Source organism: Fusarium solani (assembly GCF_023522795.1).
Source record: "Fusarium solani strain SB1 chromosome Unknown bctg00000006, whole genome shotgun sequence".
NCBI lineage: Eukaryota > Fungi > Ascomycota > Sordariomycetes > Hypocreales > Nectriaceae > Fusarium > Fusarium solani.
Window position 1 is genome coordinate 501,152 of NW_027072151.1, and position 22,013 is coordinate 523,164.

General features: G+C 52.5%; 9 protein-coding genes across 9 annotated transcripts; 6 read left to right on the forward strand and 3 right to left on the reverse strand.

Annotated features, from left to right (window-relative positions):
- Positions 1-232: 232 nt before the first annotated feature.
- Positions 233-1,105, forward strand: MRS44_009873 (mitochondrial 54S ribosomal protein bL27m; the record flags this gene model as incomplete). The annotated part of the gene is made up of 2 exons (XM_046276570.2): positions 233-440; positions 504-1,105. 2 exons carry the CDS (start codon positions 233-235, stop codon positions 1,103-1,105), a joined length of 810 nt encoding a protein of 269 aa, XP_046131692.1.
- Positions 1,106-1,952: 847 nt separating this feature from the next.
- Positions 1,953-4,353, forward strand: MRS44_009874 (uncharacterized protein; the record flags this gene model as incomplete). The annotated part of the gene is made up of 4 exons (XM_065620329.1): positions 1,953-2,205; positions 2,292-2,816; positions 2,863-3,999; positions 4,049-4,353. The coding sequence occupies 4 exons, from the start codon at positions 1,953-1,955 to the stop codon at positions 4,351-4,353; spliced, it is 2,220 nt and encodes a 739-aa protein (XP_065476102.1).
- A 770-nt stretch (positions 4,354-5,123) lies between these two features.
- MRS44_009875 (uncharacterized protein) lies at positions 5,124-9,260 on the forward strand (the record flags this gene model as incomplete). Its single annotated transcript, XM_065620330.1, has 5 exons — positions 5,124-5,856; positions 5,909-7,206; positions 7,255-7,408; positions 7,453-8,270; positions 8,319-9,260. The coding sequence occupies 5 exons, from the start codon at positions 5,124-5,126 to the stop codon at positions 9,258-9,260; spliced, it is 3,945 nt and encodes a 1,314-aa protein (XP_065476103.1).
- A 1,118-nt stretch (positions 9,261-10,378) lies between these two features.
- MRS44_009876 (uncharacterized protein) lies at positions 10,379-11,587 on the forward strand (the record flags this gene model as incomplete). The annotated part of the gene is made up of 1 exon (XM_065620331.1): positions 10,379-11,587. The coding sequence occupies one exon, from the start codon at positions 10,379-10,381 to the stop codon at positions 11,585-11,587; it is 1,209 nt and encodes a 402-aa protein (XP_065476104.1).
- Positions 11,588-13,284: 1,697 nt separating this feature from the next.
- On the reverse strand, positions 13,285-14,745 carry MRS44_009877 (uncharacterized protein; the record flags this gene model as incomplete). The annotated part of the gene is made up of 5 exons (XM_065620332.1): positions 13,285-13,480; positions 13,525-13,599; positions 13,651-13,881; positions 13,936-14,422; positions 14,475-14,745. The coding sequence occupies 5 exons, from the start codon at positions 14,743-14,745 to the stop codon at positions 13,285-13,287; spliced, it is 1,260 nt and encodes a 419-aa protein (XP_065476105.1).
- A 1,144-nt stretch (positions 14,746-15,889) lies between these two features.
- On the reverse strand, positions 15,890-16,813 carry MRS44_009878 (uncharacterized protein; the record flags this gene model as incomplete). The annotated part of the gene is made up of 2 exons (XM_046284128.2): positions 15,890-16,675; positions 16,778-16,813. 2 exons carry the CDS (start codon positions 16,811-16,813, stop codon positions 15,890-15,892), a joined length of 822 nt encoding a protein of 273 aa, XP_046131689.2.
- A 486-nt stretch (positions 16,814-17,299) lies between these two features.
- On the forward strand, positions 17,300-18,163 carry MRS44_009879 (uncharacterized protein; the record flags this gene model as incomplete). Its single annotated transcript, XM_046283718.2, has 1 exon — positions 17,300-18,163. One exon carries the CDS (start codon positions 17,300-17,302, stop codon positions 18,161-18,163), a length of 864 nt encoding a protein of 287 aa, XP_046131688.2.
- An 819-nt stretch (positions 18,164-18,982) lies between these two features.
- Positions 18,983-19,640, reverse strand: MRS44_009880 (uncharacterized protein; the record flags this gene model as incomplete). The annotated part of the gene is made up of 3 exons (XM_046283717.2): positions 18,983-19,121; positions 19,181-19,401; positions 19,461-19,640. 3 exons carry the CDS (start codon positions 19,638-19,640, stop codon positions 18,983-18,985), a joined length of 540 nt encoding a protein of 179 aa, XP_046131687.2.
- Positions 19,641-20,490: 850 nt separating this feature from the next.
- On the forward strand, positions 20,491-21,928 carry MRS44_009881 (uncharacterized protein; the record flags this gene model as incomplete). Its single annotated transcript, XM_046272137.2, has 2 exons — positions 20,491-20,875; positions 20,925-21,928. 2 exons carry the CDS (start codon positions 20,491-20,493, stop codon positions 21,926-21,928), a joined length of 1,389 nt encoding a protein of 462 aa, XP_046131686.1.
- Positions 21,929-22,013: the final 85 nt, after the last annotated feature.

Below are 22,013 nucleotides of genomic sequence, written 5' to 3' on the forward strand. Positions count from 1 at the left end.
AGGAAAAATGGTATAAAGAAGCTGTGAAAATGGCTAATAAAGCAGATAAAGAGCGTCGTGTCGAGTGTGTGATGCTGTCCACATTGCTCCCCATGGAACCTCTTATCGATAAGCCCAGTTCCAAGGTCCCGCGGATGACTAATCGCGAAAACTCCATCCATCCAGAATTGCACTCTTGCGGGAACCATCACCGCAAGCTCAACCCACCTCAGCCCACCTCCGACGAACGGCCATGCGGTTCCTCACGATACAGCGGCCGTTGCTGGCTGCTGTGGCTGGCCTTGCCCGTCCGGCGTTTACACCCATCGTACCATTGGGCGCCCAATTGGCGAATGCCCTCGTCGAGGGTCGAAGGAATGCCTCGGTCAAGACGCAGGGAGCGTATAGGAAGAAGAGCAAGAGGGGAATTCCTAAGAAGCTGGGTGCCAAGAGGACAGGAGGTATGTTTGGCTGGAGATTTTAGAGGTCGTGCTGGGTCAATTGAGATTCTGACGGTTTGGCAGATCAGTTCGTGATCCCCGGCAACATCCTCTACAAGCAGCGCGGAACGCATTGGTGGCCTGGTGAGAACTGCATCATGGGCCGAGATCACACTATCCACGCCATGGCGACCGGCTACGTCAAGTACTACCGCGATCCCGCACGACACCCCGACCGCAAGTACATCGGTGTTGTGTTCAACAAGTCCGACACCCTCCCGTACCCCCAGCACGCCGAGCGCAAGAGACGCCTCAACATGACCATGTTCCCGATCAAGGAGGCAGCCGCCAAGCCGGAGCTCTCCCCCTCAGGCATCCCCTTCCAGGTGACCCGAATCGAGGCGGGCGAGCCAGACCGTCTGCTCAAGCTGCGCAAGGACTACAGCTACCGCGAGGACAACTGGGCGATCGGTCAGCTGGCCAAGACGACGGGCCTCAAGACGAAGCGGTTCAGGACGCGCAAGCAGTGGTTCCGGCACAGGCGGTGGAGGCGTGAGAGGGAGCTCGAGGGGCAGAGGAAGGCGGCGGCGAAGAGGGCTGAGAGCGGTGGGGATGTCAAGATGGCTAAGCCGATGAGCAAGAAGGCGGCGAAGAAGGCTGCCAAGAAGGCCTCTAAGAAGAAGTGAGCGTGCCATACTGCATGAAAGAGTTATCTGGGCATGTAGGATTTGTGTAGTTACTGTACAATAAGACAAGACACTAGAGGTGTCTATCCAATCATGATGGATGGATATGCAGTTCATGTCAGTTTGCATAACGATGATGATGGTGAGCAAAGTACTCGGATACTTATAGGGAGGTGATTTAACACAGACATAGCACAAGGATTTGAACCAATGCTTGCTTAGAAGGTACTGTATTAGGACTCCTTCATTAGTACCTTGGATCTTTCTCTTGCTACTGGATTGCTATGAAATGATCTGATAAAGTAGAAATGGTGAGGATTTGCACTGAAAGGTCATTCAGGCCCAGTGTCTTTATTATCTGGGCGTGTTGCGATGTCCCTCCATCGATATAATACAGTCATAAATCAATACTATAGCCCCCGAAAATTTAGGGGGGTTCTAGCTCGTGGGGTCAAGTACCCCCCACCTAATTCCAGCACTGGGCTACCTATCCTCCTCCCACACCACGCTAGCCTTCTACACCTTGATCGCGTCGGCGCGTCCCTTCCACTTGCTTTCACTTAACTTCAACGACAACTTGTGCCTCTGCCAAGAGCTTCCTTGGGGGAATCTCGTGCAAGCGATTAATCGAGGAGGCTTATAACTTCTTTTTTACTGCAAAAACCGGTTCGTTTGCACGCACCCACAGCCTCTGAGGTGCTTGGCGTCGAGTCTTGATGCAACCTACCTTGCCCCCATCTCACATCTACCTTCACCTCCAACACTTACTTAACACCCTTCACATCTGATCCCTTCAACTACTTGGCTCTCCGAGCCGATGCTGGAAGACAGCTCTGGCCAGCCCAATATGGCCTCGCAAGAGGATCCTGCAGCCAACAAGATCAAGCGCACCAGCTTCTCACCTTGGAGCTCTGGTATCATGGGCAGCCGGCCAGGCACGGTGCCGAAAAGCCACACCCAGGGCCCAGAACCACCGCGAATTGTGAGCGACATCCTGGAAGGCGCCGCGGTAAAGTCCTCTGCGGTTGGGGGACTGGCCAACAATGCCAAGATTCAAGCTCTGCAGAGACAATGGGAACAGAATAATGTTCAGGCTCAAGGTGAGATGGTTTAGACTTTATCTCGACGACTGATCACAGAGACTGGATGAAACACCCATCGGATGTTTGCTGACGCGAACCAATAGAACAGTCCATGCAATCTACAGGGCCTTCTCGGCCTTCTTCTACAGGGCCACCTGCAGTGCCCTCACTCAGGCCTCCCCCGCGTAAAAGGGACTCACCAGCCTCTGACACTCCTGCTGTCAAGAAACAGGCCATAGGCGACAGACGTCCTTCTCCTAGCAGCGCGTCGGATGGAGGAGCTCAAATGGTTGACAGCCAGACTCGTGCCAACGCCCGTCGCTTTACGGAAGCAGAGGTGGCAAGGCAAATGTCAGAGCTCACGGGCGCGTCCGTCAAGAAGAGTGCCATGCAACCCGCCCCGGCCTTGACGGCGACAGCTGGACCGCCGAGGGCGCCGGCCAGACACTTTCCCACCGGAGGAGAACTACTCAAGAAGATCATGGATGCACAAGCAGCTTCCAGTCCTTCTCCAGTTCCCCGGGCAGAGACTTTGACGCAACCCCCTCCAGTACCCGCACCAGCTCCCGGAGATAGGATTGTTGCGATTACCATGGCTGAGCCAAACCGGGCCTACGTCAATTATCTCTGTATGATTCCCTAGAAGCATTACAAGGCATGAACTGACACGTCTAGGCCCTGATGGTACGATGGTCTCTGGGCGTGGTGCCCTGATTCCTTCCAACTACAAGTTGTACGACAACAATGAGTATCCTTTTGTCTGTCCTGTGCGGGACTGCCGTCGCCTCTTTGCTGGGCTCAAGGGTCTTGGCGGACACTTTGGAGCTAGCCACTGCTCAACAACCTTCAACGACAACGGTGATGGAACGCTCACCAAGGTTAGTAACTATGTCAAGCACGGAGGCGGTGGCTCTCCTGGTATCGTCATCTCGAAGCACCCACTCCCATCGAATGCTCCTCCACCGACGGATGCAGGTCTGCCGTATGTCACTGCGGCTCAGAAACGGGCTTCAGGTGTTGGACTTCCGGAAGCGCCTGAGAGGAAGACTTCTACCAGACTGAGCGATGCTATTCAGCAGAAAGCAGCCCTGCCTGTGCTCACATGGGACGTTAAAGACTATCTGCACCAATTTCTGAGTCCAGCCCAGAAGCATCACCAGCGAGAGGATGTCACTGCAATGCTGAGCCTTCCACGAAGACGAACCCTCCCTGACACCTGGATCCAGAATCACCGTGGGGGTGATGTCGACATCAATCACTACGCATGTGCTTTGGCCTACCTTACAGGAAAGGAAGTAACGGGACCAGAAGAATGCGTGGCCAATACTCGATCTAGTTCACGACCATCGGCACGACTCTCTCACCCCTGCATTGCTCTGTGGCCTGGCATGCCAGCGTCAGCCAAACAGGCCTTCTTTGGTGCGGAAACTTGTGTAGGATGCAGGTACTGGTGTCATCTTCAGCGCCAGCGGAACTGTTGTGACTGGGGACCTGAGTCCAGGTCTGGACGAGCATCAAGCGGGTCGAGGTCGTCGTCAGGATCTGAAGAGGCTACCACCAGGCCTGATGCCATGGAGATCGACCAGGACTATCAACCTGAGAAAGTCAGCCAATCTAGGATGGTGACCGAGACGGCTCCGGAGCCGAGACAAACCAAGAGGGTTCAGTCTCAGGCTGCCTCAACCGGACTCACGATGAGAGAGCAGCCTATGGCCGGTGTCGTTGGTGGCCCAGGACAGATGGGGGGCGTTGAGCTGGAGATGGAGGACTGGGAGGTTGCGCCGGGAAGAGTGAAGGACGAGTCATCCGAGAGTAAGTCGACTTTTGCTCCATCTACTCGAAGCGCTAACATGATGTGCAGACGTTGCGTTCTCCAACTCGTACCTGACTAGCGGACAACCCATCACCGTTTCCGAGGATGTCAGCTTCAACGTGCTTGTCATCAAGCCCGGCAGCGCCAGCCACTGGAGCGTGGAGGACGATAAGCTGCGAACCTGCTCAGTGGCGGCGGGCAAGGTCCGGGTGACGATGGGCGAGAAGACATTCCAGCTGGGACCTAACGGCATGTTTGTTGTTCGTCCTGGACAGGCGTGCAAGGTCGAGAACCGGCTCTACGTGGATTCCGTTATCCATTGCACAACCATTAACAACTTCTCACTCCAATAGAGAGAGAACTAGGATATGGGATTAGAGGCGACGGTGTACGAGAGGCTTGGGTTTTCGGAATGGGATACAGGCTAGGCATTGCCTGGGAGTTTAGGCAATAATAGGGTCCATCAGCATTTGCGTTTCGGGCATTTTCAAGACTTGCTGAGAGCACGGGAGTCGGGTCATTAAGCGGCATATGGTTTCTTTGGCAAACAGCATGGGGCAATAATAACAGTGTAGAATAGGGAGAAATTTGGCGGTATTAGCCTGTCTTGCCGCGGGTCGCGAACAGAGTTGACGATATTAGGCAGACGCGCAGATGGTGGTGGTGGGTGATGTTCATGTGCCACAGTCACGATGAGGTCCTGTCTCAGATATTAGCTCACGCACTAACAGAGCAACAAGTCAGCCACGGTCGATAACTTGAGCCCATCAGCATTTCAAGGAGACATCGCGCATTTTCTATTTTCAAGGATGGGGCTCTCGTCACGGGGGAGAGGCGGAGTCGCAAGGTGCAGGCAGAAGGTGAAGCTCGTGAGGGCGGTTGTGGTGGGCTAGGTGATGTGCCTTGGTGAGAATGTGACTTGCACATGATGATGCTTTTAGCTGACGACCCATGAAAGGATACGAATTCTTTTTATTATTTTTTCCACGAGAATGGGACAATCGTTTGAGATTTCATCTTTTCTCAAACAAAGACTGAGCGGCGTTTTCCCATGTCTCAAGTCAACCCGCGTACAACAATCCCAAGAGAGCAGCGGCAGGAGAATTACAGGGCCTCTACCGCCATGGCTCCAGGCGGTTTGCAGGCGTCGCCTGAGCTGAGCAACGACAGGGACTCTATCAACGTCAACCCGGGGAGTCCGCCGAGTCCGCTCCCGCCGCTGGATGAGTATACTCTTGGGAAGAAGAAGGAGAGTAGTGATGAGACGGCTGTGGAGGCGGACGCAGAGGTGGAAGTGAAGGGGGAGGAACAAGAGCAGAAGCAGGATAAGAAGCCAGAGGAGAAGAAGGAAGGGAAACTTCCTTTGCTCCCGAAGCCTGAGAGGGGGAAATTCATCTTGGATCCTGAAGGAGAACTCACTCATGACCAAACTACCGTCGACATCGTCACTGTTCCTTGTCCTGGTGGTGATCCCCTCCGGACGTGGAACCGCGACGGTCTCATGGGTCGCTACTTCGGTGCCCTCTCCATGCGCGACGCTGAAGGCTCTGCAAATCCCGACCAAGACCGACCAGCTCCATCATGGGTTCGACAGGGAATTCGAAGAGAAGCCGACCGCGCGAGGATATTGTTGTATGAACATCCGCCTGCTGAGGAGGGTGCTACGTTGAGCTCGCTGGCTGATGCGCTGCTGGAGGAGTTGGAGAGGTTGAGGACGAGAGAGGATCAGAATAGACCGGTTGTTTTTGTAGGACATAGTGTTGGGGGGGTTATTGTCAAGATGGTGTTGGTCAAGGCGAGCAAGAATACCAAGTATGAGGGTATCTTTCGGCAATGCTATGGCGTTGCATTCTTTGGTAAGTTGTTTAGTTTGACAAGGAGCTGTAAACATCATCTAACAGTGTACAGGAACTCCTCATCAAGGTTCAAGCTACTTTGCCATGCCCAGCTTGGCGTCCAGCATCCAAACCCTTCTTCAGCTTTCGTCTCCCATACCGACTTCAGTCACCGACGAGCTCCGCGTTGGAAACAGCTTACTTCTACGTCTTGACGATGACTTCAAGTGTATTTCTCACGACTTCCGCATCTGGACGCTATACGAGACCATCGACTCAAGGCTCTCAGGCAGCGGATCGGGAGATGTTTATTTTACAGCGCCCCTGACGTCCATCAAGTCGGCCATCCTCGGCATGCGCCAGGAAACGATTCTCCCACTGCAGAGCGATCATGCCAATATTGCCTCGTTTGGTAGACACAATGTGCACACATTGCGTTTGTTCTTGAAACAGCTGTCGGCTTTAATTGAGCGTGCTGACGAGTACTCGAGCGAGGACGGCCACTGGGCGCTAGACCTAGAGCAAAAGGTGAATATCGAAGTACACGGCTTCTTTGAAGATCCTGTTGGGCCCTTGGAAGTGGCAACCATCAGGGCGTGGTCAACCAGGCTACCCCTGAGAGAGTTTCTCAAAAAGGGACCTGAAGAGTGTCTGGCTGATCGGTTGAATGAAGTCGAGAGTGTTGAGGAGGGGAGGTTCCTCAGAGCAAGGGGGAGAACATCACTTATACCAGACGGCGAGAGAAGGGAGAGCAACAATGTCGTTTCTGGGGAAGCAGCCAGGAATCCCCTAGGGATTAACAACCAAGAGGGAGCATATCAAATGTCTCCGCCGGCTTCGCCCATCATACGACCAGTGGACGCCGAGCCAAGGCCACGAACAGAGTCAGCTCCTCAGCGACTGCCAGGAGGTCCACTTACACCTCCATCACGCGCGACATCACCGCCAACGCACTATTCAACCCCAATGCGCCGTCCTTCGCCATTGATCCGCGCAAACTTTGACCAGGACCTTGCCGTGGATCGTCTCTCACCTCCTCCGCGTGGAAGAATGGGCAGATCGCTCAGTCGATCTCTCAGCATGGGAAGTCAAGTTTCTCAATACGAGTATCGCGACTTTCCGCCCTTTTCACAGCGCAGTCGGAGCACCATCGAGCCCAACTTTAGCGAAGACGATGACGGAGGACTTGAAGGTTCGCCACGACTTCCTGAAGCTGTCATTGCTATCCGCAAGATTGCAAAGAATGGGGAGCGAAGAGCAAGCGAGACGGTGGTCGTTGATGAGGTACCGGTTGCGTTTACAAAGCCAGAGGTTGATGCGCGAAAGTTTGTGTGGATTCACCTGGCGTACAATAATCCTAGTTGGGTTACGGTAAGACATAAGCCTTGACTGATGTGATAGCTGCTGATGCTTGGATAGAAAGTGTTTGAGACGCTGCAGGTCTCGTACAATCGCAGCTTCACACCCCTTTTTAGCTCCGACTTTTGGGCGACGAGGCATACGCGTGGACGACATTCGCAGCACTATGCCTATTTTGCGAAGCCAGGTTGCTATTTCTCGGCTCCTCGTCATAGTAAGTATCCCATTACATATCCTTGAGTTATCTAACAGTGGCAGTGTCTCCTCGAGGTCGTTCCTCCAAGGGATCAACATCGTTGTCGCCAAAGCCTGATGGGGGCATCTATACCTGTCTCTTCCTACCGTATCTGCACTTTGACAGCTACAAGAGGCTCATACGTCGACGTGAGCTCATCCTCGAACGTCTAAACCATGGAAGAGCTCGTCCAGTTCCTGAGTCTGTGGCCAAGTCAGACTCACTTGAGGCACAGGTGATCTGGGAATTCCTAGGCCACGATCCGCCGCTTAACACACGACGAACGCTGGATCAGTATGGGTACCCTTCACTTCGAGATACAAGGTCGAGAGACGATGATCAGATGCTGTACAAGCTGACCAAGGAGCGGACTTGTCTTCCTGGTCTGGGACCTGGGCTTCAGGGGCAAGTGTCGGATAGTAGTGCTGGTAGCGGTAGTCGAAAGTCCAAGGCGAGCAGTCAAGATGGGGAGAATGAGGAGGATCCTGAGGATGTGATCCTCAATGGGAATGTGCTCATGGTTGACCAGCTTTGGCTGTGGGCGATTGATTCTCGTAAGTGCGATCTGTTACTTGATGAACCAGAGACTAACAAGTTAGATACACTACTTTCATTCTTTCCCAAGAGACAAGGCGACGCTATTGAAGGGCCTTTATATCAGCAGGCCGATCTCAGAGATAGCATCTTTAACGAGGTCAACGTGGATCTTACGAGGCAATGCGAGAATGCTCTTGATCTTGCTGCGTTGGCGGTATTGCACGCAGTCACTGTGCTTCTTGACAGGTCATCACATCCTGACCTGGAAGTATTCCGCATTTTTGAGGAGGCAATCAGCGTTTTGGTGAGCGCATATACAGCAATTCTTTGAGCTATACTGACAAACAGTTAGACTGAGAAACTCACATCATCGCTCAAAACCTTTCGAGCCGAAGGCTTTAGAGACAAGGCCGTCGCATACGAACCCATAGAGAACAAAGCCCGTTCAATCAGAGCACGTCACAAAGCCGAAAGTCAACGAGCAGAAGAAGAGAACCGCGACAACACCTCAGCCCTCCTAGAACTCCGAGACATCGAAGATGAACTCCTCATTCTCCTCCACCTCTTCGAACGTCAGTCCAAGGTCGTAAGCTCCATGCTCTCAACATTTGCCCGCCCCGAGGTACGTGAAAGGACGACGAACGGGAGGGTGTTTCTTAGTGAAGCGCTCAAGAGGTTGTCTGAGTATGCGCATCAAGCTCAGGAGATGATACAGCGGGTGCGGAATACGAGGAATGACTATGATAAGCTGCTTCAGATGGTGCAGCGTCAGGCGCAGGTTGATGAGGTGCGACTTAGCAGGTTGCATGCTGATCTTGCGAGTGCGCAGAGTCGGAGTGTCATGATTTTCACGACTTTTACTGTCATTTTCTTGCCGCTGACTTTCTTTACTGGCTTGTTTGGAATGAATACTCGAGAATGGGGTGGAGAGAACAATCTCCCGCTCAAGACCATCGGGGCTATATCGTTACCCTCAAGCTTGGCTCTCATCGCAATCTCACTCATCGCTGCTTGGAGTACCAACGCCCGACGCCTCATCAAGGGGATGATCCGCGCCACCTTGAGACTATGGACCAAGTTTGGAGATCCAGCGGTGAGGGCAGCAGTGAGACTCATCCCACAGAAGGGGAGAGGAACACAAGGACAGATTCAGGATAAAGAGTCTCGGGGGAGGAAGACGGGGTTAGGAGAGGAGGTGAGTGACTTTTGGGAGAGGCATAGATTAGAAAGAGAGAGGGGATATACAGTGCCGGACAAGAATAGGAGGGTGGGTAAGGAAGGCAAGACGAAGTGAGAGTCATGGTGTTGTCATAGACGGTAGAGTAAGAATACACGACTGGAATCGAGATGCTCTGATTGGTCTTTTCATTGAATGTCAATATTGACTCAACTTGCACGAGGACAATAAAAAAAATCGAATCATCATGAGCTTCTGGAACTCGGATCGTGTCCTGCATACCCAAAAAGCAAGCCTCTAGAACAGGTGAATACAAAACAAAGCAAATCCGGTCGAAAATCACGCTATATCTGATATTAAAGTGAGATGCCGCAATCTCAGATATCCATCAAGAGGGCAATGGCTCATCAAAGGATGGCGTGTTTTTCTAGAGGGGCGAAATGTCTTGCTCATCGGATACTTGCTTTTTACACACACATCTTGAGGCCTTGAATAAATGCCGAGTGAATCGGCATTCCTCGGGTCCGTGGGCCTCGTGGCGCCGAGCTGAAGCCTGAGATTCTCCCTCCTGGGTATGACCTTGTAGGAGTTGGTGTGACAAATGTACGAGGTGCCTTGTCTTTTGTCGTGGTCAATTGACTTGTATGTAGATCTTCCTTTGACCGTCTTCTTCCTCGGCCGACAATGCCACCTCATCGAAGCTCTCAACTTCTACCCCGTCTACAAGGATCTTCCCGTCTTCAACACTAGAGATGCACGTCATCGTTGTTCGGGAGCTAGGAAGTTTTGGAAAGCTGCGTGTAACGCGCGCTTCAGCTTTGGCGAATAATGAGGCACTCTGTGGGGAAACAAGGCAATGCCTTGCATGCCCGGGCATTCCCGCTTCGTATGTACTCCGTATATCTGCTTCACATATGTCTCTGTGAGCGGCAGCCTCCGCTTGCCTGCCCCTGAACACAGGGATCTAGGCTGTTGTGCGAGCAGAGACATGCATCACCTTGAAGCTGAGGGCGGCAACTTGCAGCAAGAGAGCCGTGAGCTGTGAAAGAAAAGAAAAAAGAGAGGTATATATGCCGCAATAACTCATAACTCAAACTTTCCTCTTCTTCTTCCTCTTCTTTGTTTCGGTAGCTGGGAGTTATCTTCGTCCCTTCTCCTAACCTATCTGTATCAACTGGACCTTTTTTCCTTGCCTCTTGTGATTTTTTAGTTCTCTTTCATTTTAACTAGCAACAATGGAGGACGCACCTGATTCCCCTCGCTACGCCATGGGCACCATGGCCTCGAACCGCCGTACGAGTCCCATCCGCAAGCCCCAGCCCGACCGGCCCGGGACCCCGACCCGTCGCCCGACGACACCCACCCTGGGCCGCCGTCCCACGACCCCGACTCTCGGACGCCGGGGCTCCAACGCTTCGCTGCGTAGGCAGGGTTCTAATGCTACGCTCAACCGCCCTGTGACGCCTACTGCCCCCGAGAGCCCAGAGGCACCTGCCGGAGACCCCGTCAAGGCTGTTGTTAAGGAAGCTCCTGTTACTCCGGCGCCTGGTAGCCCCGAGACTCCGGCCCGTATCCTCCCAGCCATCCCCGAGAGCCCGCTCGTGATGCCCTCACCTCGGTCTCGACAAGTCTCCCGAGTCGGCGGCCCAACTCCCCGGTCCCGTCAAGTTTCGAGGACCGACCTCCCGGCTCCTCGCTCCCGACAAGTCTCTCAGACTCTCGAGGCCCCTGCTGTTGAAGCCACGCCCGATGTTGCAAAGGCGCCCGTCGTCGAGGCCGCCCCCAAGGTTGAGGCTACTCCTGAAGTAGAGGCCACTCCGGAGGTTGCCAATGCTCCTCTTGTCCGAGCGACGCCGTCTGTTGTCAACGCTCCCAAGGTGCGATCAACTCCCGCCGTTGCAAAGGTCCCCAGAGTGCGCTCCTCCCCGAGCCTCGCTCTTGTTCCCTCGGTCGCCAAGACCCCGAAGGCTGCTCGTGTCCCGGCCATCGCCGCAGTGCCTACCGTTCGTTCTCAGCCAAAGGCCGCTCCTCTGCCTGCCATCCAGCCAACCCCTGCGGTGCGACCTCGACCTACTGTCCTTCCAGCCCCCGAAGTCGCCGCCCAGCCCGAGATTGCTCCTCAGCCGGCCGTGAACTCGGCCCCGACCGTGGCCCGAAGCCCCGAAGTGGCCGCAGCTCCGTACCCGGGCCCTATCCCGCTCCCGGCTTCCCGCCCTGAAGCCGCTGCTCTTCCTATCATCACCTTGGCCCCCATCGTGGTCAAGGCCCTGGTCACTGCTCTCGCCCCGACCGTCGCAGAGGCTCCCAAGTCTGCCCCTGTCCCTTCAGCTGGTCGCTTGCCCTTGACCCGCAGCGCCCCCAAGTCCATCCTTGCTTCTGGCTCTGGAAGGGCTCCCAAGTCCCTTGCTCCTCCTCCCACTCGCTACCTGATTACCCAGGCTTAAGCAGTCAAGGAGTGTAGCATGTGAGGGGCTATCTGTGCTGGTTGGTGACTGTCATGGTTAAGAGTGCCTATAACTGGGTATCTCGAAACCAGGCATTCAATACCATCTGCATTGAAACCAATGGCAAAGTGTAAAACTTTGGTTGTCCTAGATTGGGTTCGCTTGTTATGATTTATGATTTTTTGCAATAGTTAGCCGTGTCCAGTTGTTAAACTATGTCTTTTCTTTCTGAGATTACAATCCGTCGCATCAAACATACTCGTAACTGTTTCCAAGAAGTGAATGCCTTGTATCATCTAACAACAGTTTTGCCAAAAACACAACGTCACATCACCAATTTAAAGACCCGAGTTCTGATGGCTTGCAGTTGATAGAATACTAAAACTCACACGAAACAGATGGGTCACTACTGTCACCGTAACTGGTGTTTTTCATCGACCAGTCAGAAGCTCATAATCATATTCCTGTCCGGGTAGCTCAAAGAGCCAAGGAAGATAGCTTCTGCAACACCTGTAACCCTGTGGCCTTGTTGGTGGCGGGGAAGCAGGGAGATGCACGTCGGGGGCCGGTCTGATGTCAACCTCCCGCTTTGACATGAGACTCCGCTCTTGAGCTATAGGTTGACATGGTTTTCTTATATATTAGCCAGGTTGTGACCCTGTCACGAACATTACATGAAACATGGCCTGATAGGAGTCGGTTGAGGGACTGTTGGTACTATTGATGTTGGATACCATGTTCCATCGGCGTCGGGGACATGTATCAGGGAGGCTGGGTGCTTTTCAACCCTTGTTAACTACAATAGCGTTTTATGTACTTGTAATCAGCTATAGCTGTAAACCTAGGGCAATGGAAGTAGAGAGCAGGGCCAAGCATTGGGAGCACTCATGGAACATGTGCTAGCAGCTTTGCGATAGCGCGCACCCTATAGTTAGGACAATAACGATATCAAGGTATTGTCCTCGTCTATCTTGAAAGGATACAGAGAAACTTGTAGGCCGATTATATACCTATCGTGAGGGCGTTGGCAGGTCTCCTTCATGGCTTAGTGCTCCATCCAGTTCACATTCACTCCGATTTCTCAACACCAGGTTCAAACAAGGCAATTCCATCCCAGTATAAGTTGCTGCTACAGTTTCAATTAAAATCTTGGGAGCTTGTTAGCAGTTGGTTTCGGGACATATGGTCCCGGAAGCTGCCTGGTTCGTAGTCATCTCGTGAGGCAAGTCGACTTGGGCGTCCACTTGGGACGCCTTTCGGTTATCAATTGAACGTGAGATTGCTCTTTTTTTGCTTGCGAAGAAAGTCTTGAAATGAGACGGCACTGTTACTCGGGTACATACTTGCATTTCTTTGATGTGGCTGAATGAGAGCATGTCATGGCCTAGATTCTCTTCATGCAGCTGCAACTCTCTTATGCAGGCTTTTGAGCTCTCGGCAACTAGTCACTAACCATTTCCCCAAGTTCATACTCGATCAAGAGACAAGTCACTAAACTCATGTCGCCATAATCCTCAAGTTGATGCCATAAAGATCTACACCGGGTATCCCACCCGGAAATAGTCGGGGGCGGTCCGACCCCGGTCATCACCACCAAAAGAAGAGGTTCACCATTAACAGCCAAGGAATTTGTCAGTCCTTTGAACAGAAGGATTCATTACGGCCCTATAGTCTTATATAACTGGTGGCTGAATGACCTAGCCGTCCACCCTCTTCTCCGCCTTGAACTTGTTGGCGTCACTAGCACTCCTCACAAACGGCTCCAATGGGAACACCGTCTTTTCCTCCTCGATTCCTTCGTAGACGTTGTCCCATCTGCGACGGAGGGCATCTGGGGTCTTCCACGCAAACTCGGGGTCTCGGAGCCATAGACGGACGAGATGTCGCCTGGATCTGGTGAGCCTGTAGTTCACATTCTAGAGAAAAGGTTCACTTACTGCTTCTCGGGAGAATCCTTGAATCCTCCACGGGCGTGGAAAATGCTCAAATTGTTGACGTATTGAATATCACCCCTATATCATGTAAGTTATCTGCCAACATGTAGGGGAACGTTTTCTTCTCACTTGTGAAAGTCCAGTGAAACTGCATGCTTCTCGGCAAGGAAGTGAAGAGTATCCAGAGCCTCGGCCTGAGCTTCAGTAATAGGAGGAATATCAGAAGATCGAGGGAGGCTCCAGTAACCCGTGTAGCGACGACGAGCGTACTGGATGATCAGACGCTCCGGGTCTTGCTCGGTCGCGGGCTGGTGGTACAGAAGCGGACGCAGCTCGAACCGCTTTCCAACCTTGCCGAACCTAGACTCACGGTCATTATCTGCTCTCTTGAGTAGTCATCATCAGAGAACTTACTCCTCGGATACCCACTGCTCCGTCAACGTGTGGATGAGATCGGGTCTCGTCTTGGCAAGCTGGTTATAAACATTCCAGCTGCTCGACAAGTAACTCTGGCCCCCCTCTTCAGCCTCCCCAAGAGCAAACAGAGCAATCACATCACCTGAGTCAGTGTGAAACACCTGCTTCTCAGTCGTGTACGCAGGAGCGCCGATCCTATGGGCGTCAACCTCTCGGGTAATGTCCTTGATGTGAGCGACGGCCACATCTGCCCGCTTGCCCTCGTACTGGTGGTCCTGGCGGCCGCGGATGGGGGCGATGTGGGATGAGATGCCGGCGTAGACGATGATGTTTTCTTCTCGGGTGTACTTGTCCACGGGGACGCCTCGGACTACCTTGAAGCCGTGGCCCTGGTGAATCTCCTTGGAGATGGCACGAAGCTTGTCGTGCAGCTTTGGCAACACAAATGTCTTTTGGCTGATGTATCCCAGGGGAAGGTTGAGAGCTAGACGTTTAACTCAGCATTGACCAATCTCAAAAACCCCAATTCAACTGACATTTAAAGTTCTTGAGAGCCTCATCAATCTCCTCGATATCAGCCTCTGTCAAGTGGTAGTTCCAGTCATACTTGGCCGCCAAGTCCTTGCCATCCCACACGAGGTCCGAGACGAGCTCCTTGGGGAACCCCTCAGGCAAAGTCGTCTCAAACTTCTCAGTCTCTTGACGTCTCTTGACTCGAGCGAGATACTTGTCAAGGTTGGGAGTGTATCCAATATCTGGCTGGCCTGGGGGGCCGGTAGTAAGAGGAGGTTGAACTGCTGCTGCCATGTTGTAGAAGAGTGACTTATTCGCGTAGTTTACCTTGAGCCGTTGCAGATCAACCAACGCATCGCAAGGGATGACCTCTATTTGAAGTCAGCCATATACTCCTATTTCGGGCAGATCCCATTGATGTGTCATCTTGACTACATACAACCCCGCGTCGTATTGCTTCTCAGAAGCTATCCAACGGCTTAACACGCATAGTTGATGTCGTCATCTGCAATCCTCATTCTGCCATGGACGTTATACCCGTAGTAGCACCATCAAAGGATGCAGTGGCGTCATCGCCTTCGAATCAAAACTGCAGTATCTGAAATGCATACCACCGTAGAGTGTCACTCAAGGGTCCTTTATCGGCCGTTCCCCGATCAAGATGACCCATGTCGGGGTTTTTATAATGATCTCGGTAGACGGATCGGCGTATCGAGTACCGAGACGGACATCCAGCTTCTCCGCGGAGCATTATTCCCAGAGTCTGGGGTATGTAGGGCTGATGCTGTCTAGCGCTCCAATCAATCTGTTCTTGTATGCAATCCCATTGGGCGAAATATCCGAGTTGTGCTATGCAGACGGATACATGCTTCCTACTTGACCAAGTCATGCTTCTTCGCCTCTAGCCCGCCTCTACTTCTTGTTGCATATTACTCAGGCATGGGCTTTAGAAGTTCCAGGTCTCTCTCAACGCTGAGTTTCGACACACAAAGTCCTTGGTTGGTTCCCCAAACTTGGATTGGGGGTGCTTCGGCTTGCCAGTGGGTATTCAAGGCAGCTTCACTCCATATCTTTGTCTGCCAGTGACTTTCATCGCCCTTTTAATATGTTATCCCCAAGTTATCATGGAACGCCCAGTGACTAATTCGGTCCCCGTAAACACGCACGCTATATATCATTTTTCTTGTAACCAACAACTATTCCACAGTCTGTGCCTGAGACTGAGCCCGAGTCCGAGCCTCATCTTCTTGATGTGTCCGCCATCCTCCCACCATCATCGACACCCAAAGAATATTCCACCGCGGTCCATCCCCAAAACACACAAAGCTCTGCACCAACGCTTCAACCAATGGCGTATACTTGGCAAGCGAAGCCCCTGTTCCCCGGCCTTCAATCAGAGCCTGCAACTCGACGACTTCTTCGGGTTCTAGGTGGCGCTTCACAAACGCCTCGACTTCACGGGGCGTCTTCCACCACTCCAGCGTCTCCCCCTTTCAGCATAGTCCCGCTCAATCTTCTTGGATAGATCTGGCACGATCTGGTCCCATTGCGCTTGGGTTGCGGTAGGCGGAAGGTGAGTGTACCCCTTTTGGTGGTACTCTAACCTTGCAAGCGCCAAAGATACTAAAAAGTCATGATCGCTGAGATGTTTGGAGTGATTGAATAATCGGTCAAGGTTCGACTCAGTGCGCGCCACCTTTCCCATCAAGCTCAGCTGTTTCGCCTGCCAGAGAGAAACCGCATTCTTCGTGCAGGCCCAGTACAACGCCCCTGCAAAGGTAAAGAGGTTGTCCCCGAGATACTGCGCCGCATCCATGGGGGCCTCATAGATACGCACCAAACGGTCCGTATCGAGCCATACTTGCTGTGGCAGCCCAAGAGATTGCACGTTTAGGTGGTTTCCATTTGCGACGCTGAAGAAAGCCGGCTGAGCATTAAACATGGCTCTTGTTGGCGCTTGTCTTGCAGGGGTGATGGTTCTTTGTGATGGAGAGGGCACCCGTGTCAGAGCGCTGCTATCATCATCCTCGATGTCCGCAATTTCTCTCGCCTCTGCCAGCGCAGCCTGGAGCTCTCTATCATGGCGTGCGCGCTGCGAAGCTATCCGATCAATCTTCTTGAGAGCATTCCGAAGCCTCCGATTCTCATCCTTGAGACTGGAAAACTTGGACGCATGCCGCTTGCGATATTCGCGCTGGGCGATCCTACTCCTCTCTCGCTTGGGCTGTTGTACAGTATTTAAGTCAGTTAAAAAGGCCAAAAACCAAAGACGACTTCAACGTTGTCCAACAAGCGGATTGGTAATCGCAGGTAAAGGCCCACTCACGTCTGGGGTGTCTCTGCTGCTGCTCGACGGAGACATTTGCGGCTGTAGGCAATATCGGGAAAAGGTACCAGGTTGTTATTTCCAGGGCAATTGGCTCGTTGATTCAAAGATGAGGAGACATTGGGCAGGTTGGATTGTCGTGGTTGAGGAATAACGTTATTGTCGGTGGTGGGATAACGTTATGCGCATTAATAATCCGGGGAAGCACTAACAAACACCAAGGGCCAGGCCGTGAACCACGGAGATAAGGTGGAATTATCAGGACTTTAAGCCTCAATAACGTTGATCATAGGGAACACGATCCTGCGATAACGTTGAAATGGAGATATTTCGGCCTCAATCAACGTTATTCGAACAGAAGGATTCAGATGGCATCAACACGATGTTCCTAAGTATGGGTCCTGATGGCCTCATCACCATGATACAAATAGGCCCAGGAGAGAATGGACAGAGAACACAATAATTGAGAGCAACACAGTAACATTTCAGTATCTTTTCAAGATCCAGCTCGCCACCGCAAATATGGCGCCCATTCCCATCAAGACCGTTCACAACACCACCTACCCGGCCATCTCGCCGACTCGCCCCGAGCTATCCACCAAAGGCAAGAATGCTCTAATCACCGGAGGCGGTTCTGGCATTGGCGCCGCCATCGCAAAGTCTTTTGCAAAGTCTGGTATTAGTGACTTGGCTCTCCTCGGCCGCACCGAAAAGACACTGCTCGAGAACAAGGCCGAAATTGAGAGTCTCTACCCTGGCACCACCGTCTGGACGTACCGCGTCGATATTGTAGACCGCGAGTCTACTCTCTCGGCGGTCCAGTCATTTGCAAAGTCGACAAAGGGGACCATCGACATTGTAGTGGCCAATGCTGGCTACATGCCCAAGACAAACAGCATCGCTGATTCGGATCCCGACGACTGGTGGCTCGGCTTTGACATTTCAGTCCGTGGAAACTTCAACCTCCTCCAAGCCTTCACCCCTCTCGCGGCCCTCAACGCCTCCGTGATTCACGTCTCAACCGAGGCGATGTACATGCAGTACATGGAAGGTTTCTCAGGCTACCGCGCATCTAAGCTTGCCGCCTACAAGGTCTTTGAGTACTACGCCAAGGAGAACCCCGACAAGACTGTAATTCAGTTCCACCCAGGTCTCATTGCTGATACTGGCATGACCAAGCCGATTGCAGGCTTCATCGACGCGTTTGGCCTTGTCCCCGATGATGTGACCCTTGCTGGAGACTTTTCGGTCTGGGCGGCCAGCGAGGAGGCCAAGTTTCTGAGCGGTCGCTTTGTTTGGGCTGGATGGGACATTGATGAGCTCAAGGGGCTCAAGGATGAGTTGGAAAAGGATGATAGAAAGTTCACGATTGGACTGTTGTCATAAGCGTTTTGTACAGCTGCATATATGGACAGTCAGTCATGACGGATTCACAAGAGCATATATTGAAGCATTAGCTTGCATTAGCGTTAGACCAGCATTTAGACATTTGTTTGAAATAATTGTTTCCGGTTCAGACTACCCTAGAAACACGTTCGTTTCCATTTTTCCCATGGGTGGCCTTGTAACATATCGGGCAATCAAGTCACTTTACTATCAAAGCCGGACCTTGAGCAACAAGATAATATTTGGGCATTCCACGACTCTCAAAGAGGTCTTTAAGTTACATGGTCTCTCCTTCTTTCAGTTAAAACGGCCTCATTTAAATGCAGTCGCACACTATTGTCTGGGCGACAATTGTGACGCCCTGGAGATACCCTACAGCTTCGAACATCGAATTCACTGGAAGCCAGGCGGCTGCATGTCAGCTAATTAGGTCTCGTTACTATTGCATGGAGTATTTTCAGCCCTTTCCTTCAGGTGTAGAGACGAAATTGAAGACATTAGTTGAGTAGGACCAGCCTCTATTTAATATCGAGTCTACCAAAGTGCACCTAGTTACACTACAGTTCCCTCATGAGTCCTTGAATAACCTCTAGCATCTATCAAATATGAAGAAATCCCCCCTTCATCCTCTCGATACAAGCTACATCTCGATGAAGCATCGGGAAGGGCAAGCGCTTGTCCTCTATTCGTTGAATCCCTTATTCATGTCGACCAATGAACGCCGTACTCCAGTGTTGTTTAGTTCTTTCAGGGTTCATCCCGAAATCAAGATTGACGTCCATCCCTTCTGTGTATGTGTGAGCTTTTCGTTTATTCCGTCTATTTCATGGCCGACTGCGACGAGTACGCCGAGCTGTTCATGGCGTGTGTAGGGAGCGCCGTCCCACGAACGACACCAGTACTCTTGAAGTACTTGTGATCCTTCCAGCAGATGACAGCTGCCCAGAAAGATGTGGCCCTGCAAGAGGTAAATGTCAGCATACAGTTTCTTGTCCGCAGCAGGGAGCGTAGACTTACATGAGCAAGAAGCCGTTGAGGGCGACAAACCACGCAAAGGCGCAGCTTGCACCTTGGCAAAACCTCGAGATTCCCATAAAAGTTATAATGACCACAACGAACCAGAAGACAATCTCCATGGTGTTGAGGATCGCATACGCCTTGAGGCTCCTCCACTTCCTGAACCGATCGACCTTGTCGGTGAGCAACTGGTAGATGAGGAAAACAATGCTCTTGACGGCCTGTTATTCGCAAATGGTTAACCTCAATTTGTTGAAGTCGTGTACAGCGGGCTTCATACCATCGTAATACCCAGTGTGTCGGACCGAGTGGTCGGCGTGCCCTTGGGTTTCGTTGCGATACGGGCGCCAGTGAGGGCAATGACAGCGACAATGAGTACCATCATGCCGATATGAACCCTCGTCTTCCAATGCGGGTCGAACCAGTGGCTGCCGAAAAAGCCTTTGACTCTGGACATCATCTTGGAGTGGTCGTTTCGGTTTGTTTGGGCGCGGTTGTGTCTGCTCCGGTCGTAAGTTTGAAGTCCTGCGGGTTCTGTTGACCTAGGCTTCGGGGATGAGATAGAGGATCAGCTCAGGAAGCGGGCCTGTTCTTGCAAGACAACTGTCTTTCTTCATCTCTGTTGTTGAAAAGGCATTGCAGTCGTATATAAACCCCACGATGCTAGACAAGCATACAAACGTAATTCAGCCGCCCACGTATGAATGTGGAGAGCAGCCGCGAATCCTCCGCCATCTGAGACCCTTTATTACGCGTCCATCTCCTGTGCCTCGTCCTATCGCATGAAATACGGCTTCAGCCCTTTGGTTTTGTTGTCATGGCGGCTCACAGTATACGCGTATAACGTATTGATAGTCGCCGTATTTAGAGACCCACTTTGGCGGGTGTTGTAAGAGCGTTTAGATGAAATGCGGCGCTTGCGAGGCCGACATGCGGCCTCAGAGAGTTGGTGCTCTAATTTGAAATGTCCTCTTTGAGACTCGCAGTCTCACTGAATCCTTAATTTGTTTATTTAGCCGTTGTTTATTCCTGGAATAGGAAAGCCATTGTTAGAGAGCATTCACCAGCCACACACCCCAGTTCAAACAATGGCCCCACACCAACTTGGGAAATTTAAGATGTGGCGCACCCCAGATCCAGCCACACTTCAATCCACTGCTCTCTCAGCCTCGCGCAGCTTCAAGAAAGCATCACACTTAGAAACCTCCCAACATCCACATCGTCACACCGATCGCAGGCTTCTAGCAGCAGCCTTTTCGAATACGTCTTGATAATCGCGAGCGTCACAGCGCGCTCACACCGCCGACGCCATGGCCGAAACCCCCAAGCTCCTGTGGAACCCCGACAACGTCAAGGACGTAGCCGAGTCGGTCGGCATTAGCTCCCTTAACGATGAAGCCCTCAAGTGCCTGACTCAAGACGTCGAGTACCGTATCGGCCAGGTCATTGTCGAGTCCCTGCGCTTCATGCGAGCCGCCCGCCGAACTACTCTCACTGTTAACGACATCTCGCTTGCACTCAAGGCTCTCGACGTGGAACCCCTCTACGGCTACGACTCGACGCGTCCTCTGCGCTATGGCGAGGCCAGTCTCGGTCCAGGCCAGCCGCTCTTCTACATTGAAGATGAGGAGGTTGATTTTGAGAAGCTCATCAATGCGCCTCTACCCAAGGTCCCTCGCGACATGGGTTTCACCGGTGCGCATGTCTCTTGGCTTGTGTGAATGCTCATGCTAATCCTTCCTAGCACACTGGCTCGCCATCGAAGGTGTCCAGCCCTCTATTCCCCAAAACCCAACGACATCCGAGTCCCGATCGCAAGAACTCCTCCCCAAGGGCCCTGGAGCTAATCCCGCCCTCTCTGCACTCGCCGGCAACGATAACGTCGCAATGAAGCCATCCGTTAAGCACATCGTCAGCAAGGAGCTCATCCTCTACTTTGACAAGATCCAAGCCGCGATTCTGGACGACAACCCGGACGAGGAGGTTGTACGACTCCGACAGGCTGCTCTCGGTTCCGTGAGGGACGATCCCGGTCTGCATCAGCTCATCCCATACTTCATCAACTTCATCATGGATCGTGTAACGCATCATCTGGACGACACTTTCACTCTTAAGCAGATGATGGAGTTGACCAACGCCCTTATCGAGAACAAGAGCCTTTTCCTCGATCCCTACGCCAGCCCTCTCTCCGCGCCCGCCCTGACTTGTTTGATGGCCCGAAAACTGGGTGCCGATGAAGGAGTTGATGCCATCAAGGAACAGTACGACTTGCGACAACTGGCTGCATCGCTAGTCGGACAAATCGCCCGCAAATACTCGGCCTCAAACACTCTCCTCAGGACAAAGCTCACGCGAACATGTCTCAAGTACTTCCTCGATCCCACCAAGCCACCCGCCGTCCTCTACGGCGCCATCCACGGTCTGCTTGAAGCCGGCGGACCCGAGGCCATCCGAGTTTTGGTACTGCGAAACCTCAAGACCTTTGACACTGCAATTCTGCAACCGCTCAAGGAAAAGGCTGAGGGCACCATGGACTACGAGATGCTGGTACAAGGTATCGTACAAGCCGTTGCATCCCTGTCGGAGCGGGGCGAGTCGAGCGTCAACGGCGTAAACGGCACAGCCAACTTGGAGTCGGAGGTCTCGGAGCTGAAGGAGTTCATTGGAACAATCGTAGGAGAAAAGATTGCCTCGTCTGGCAACAGGAAGCTGATCCGAGCGATTCTGGATGCTCGGTTCTTGGAGTAGGCAAATCCCAACGTGTTTGACACAAATTATAGCAATGCGAAGGCGAATGGCGTTTTAGGCTTCGGGATACCTCACAAAAGGGCAT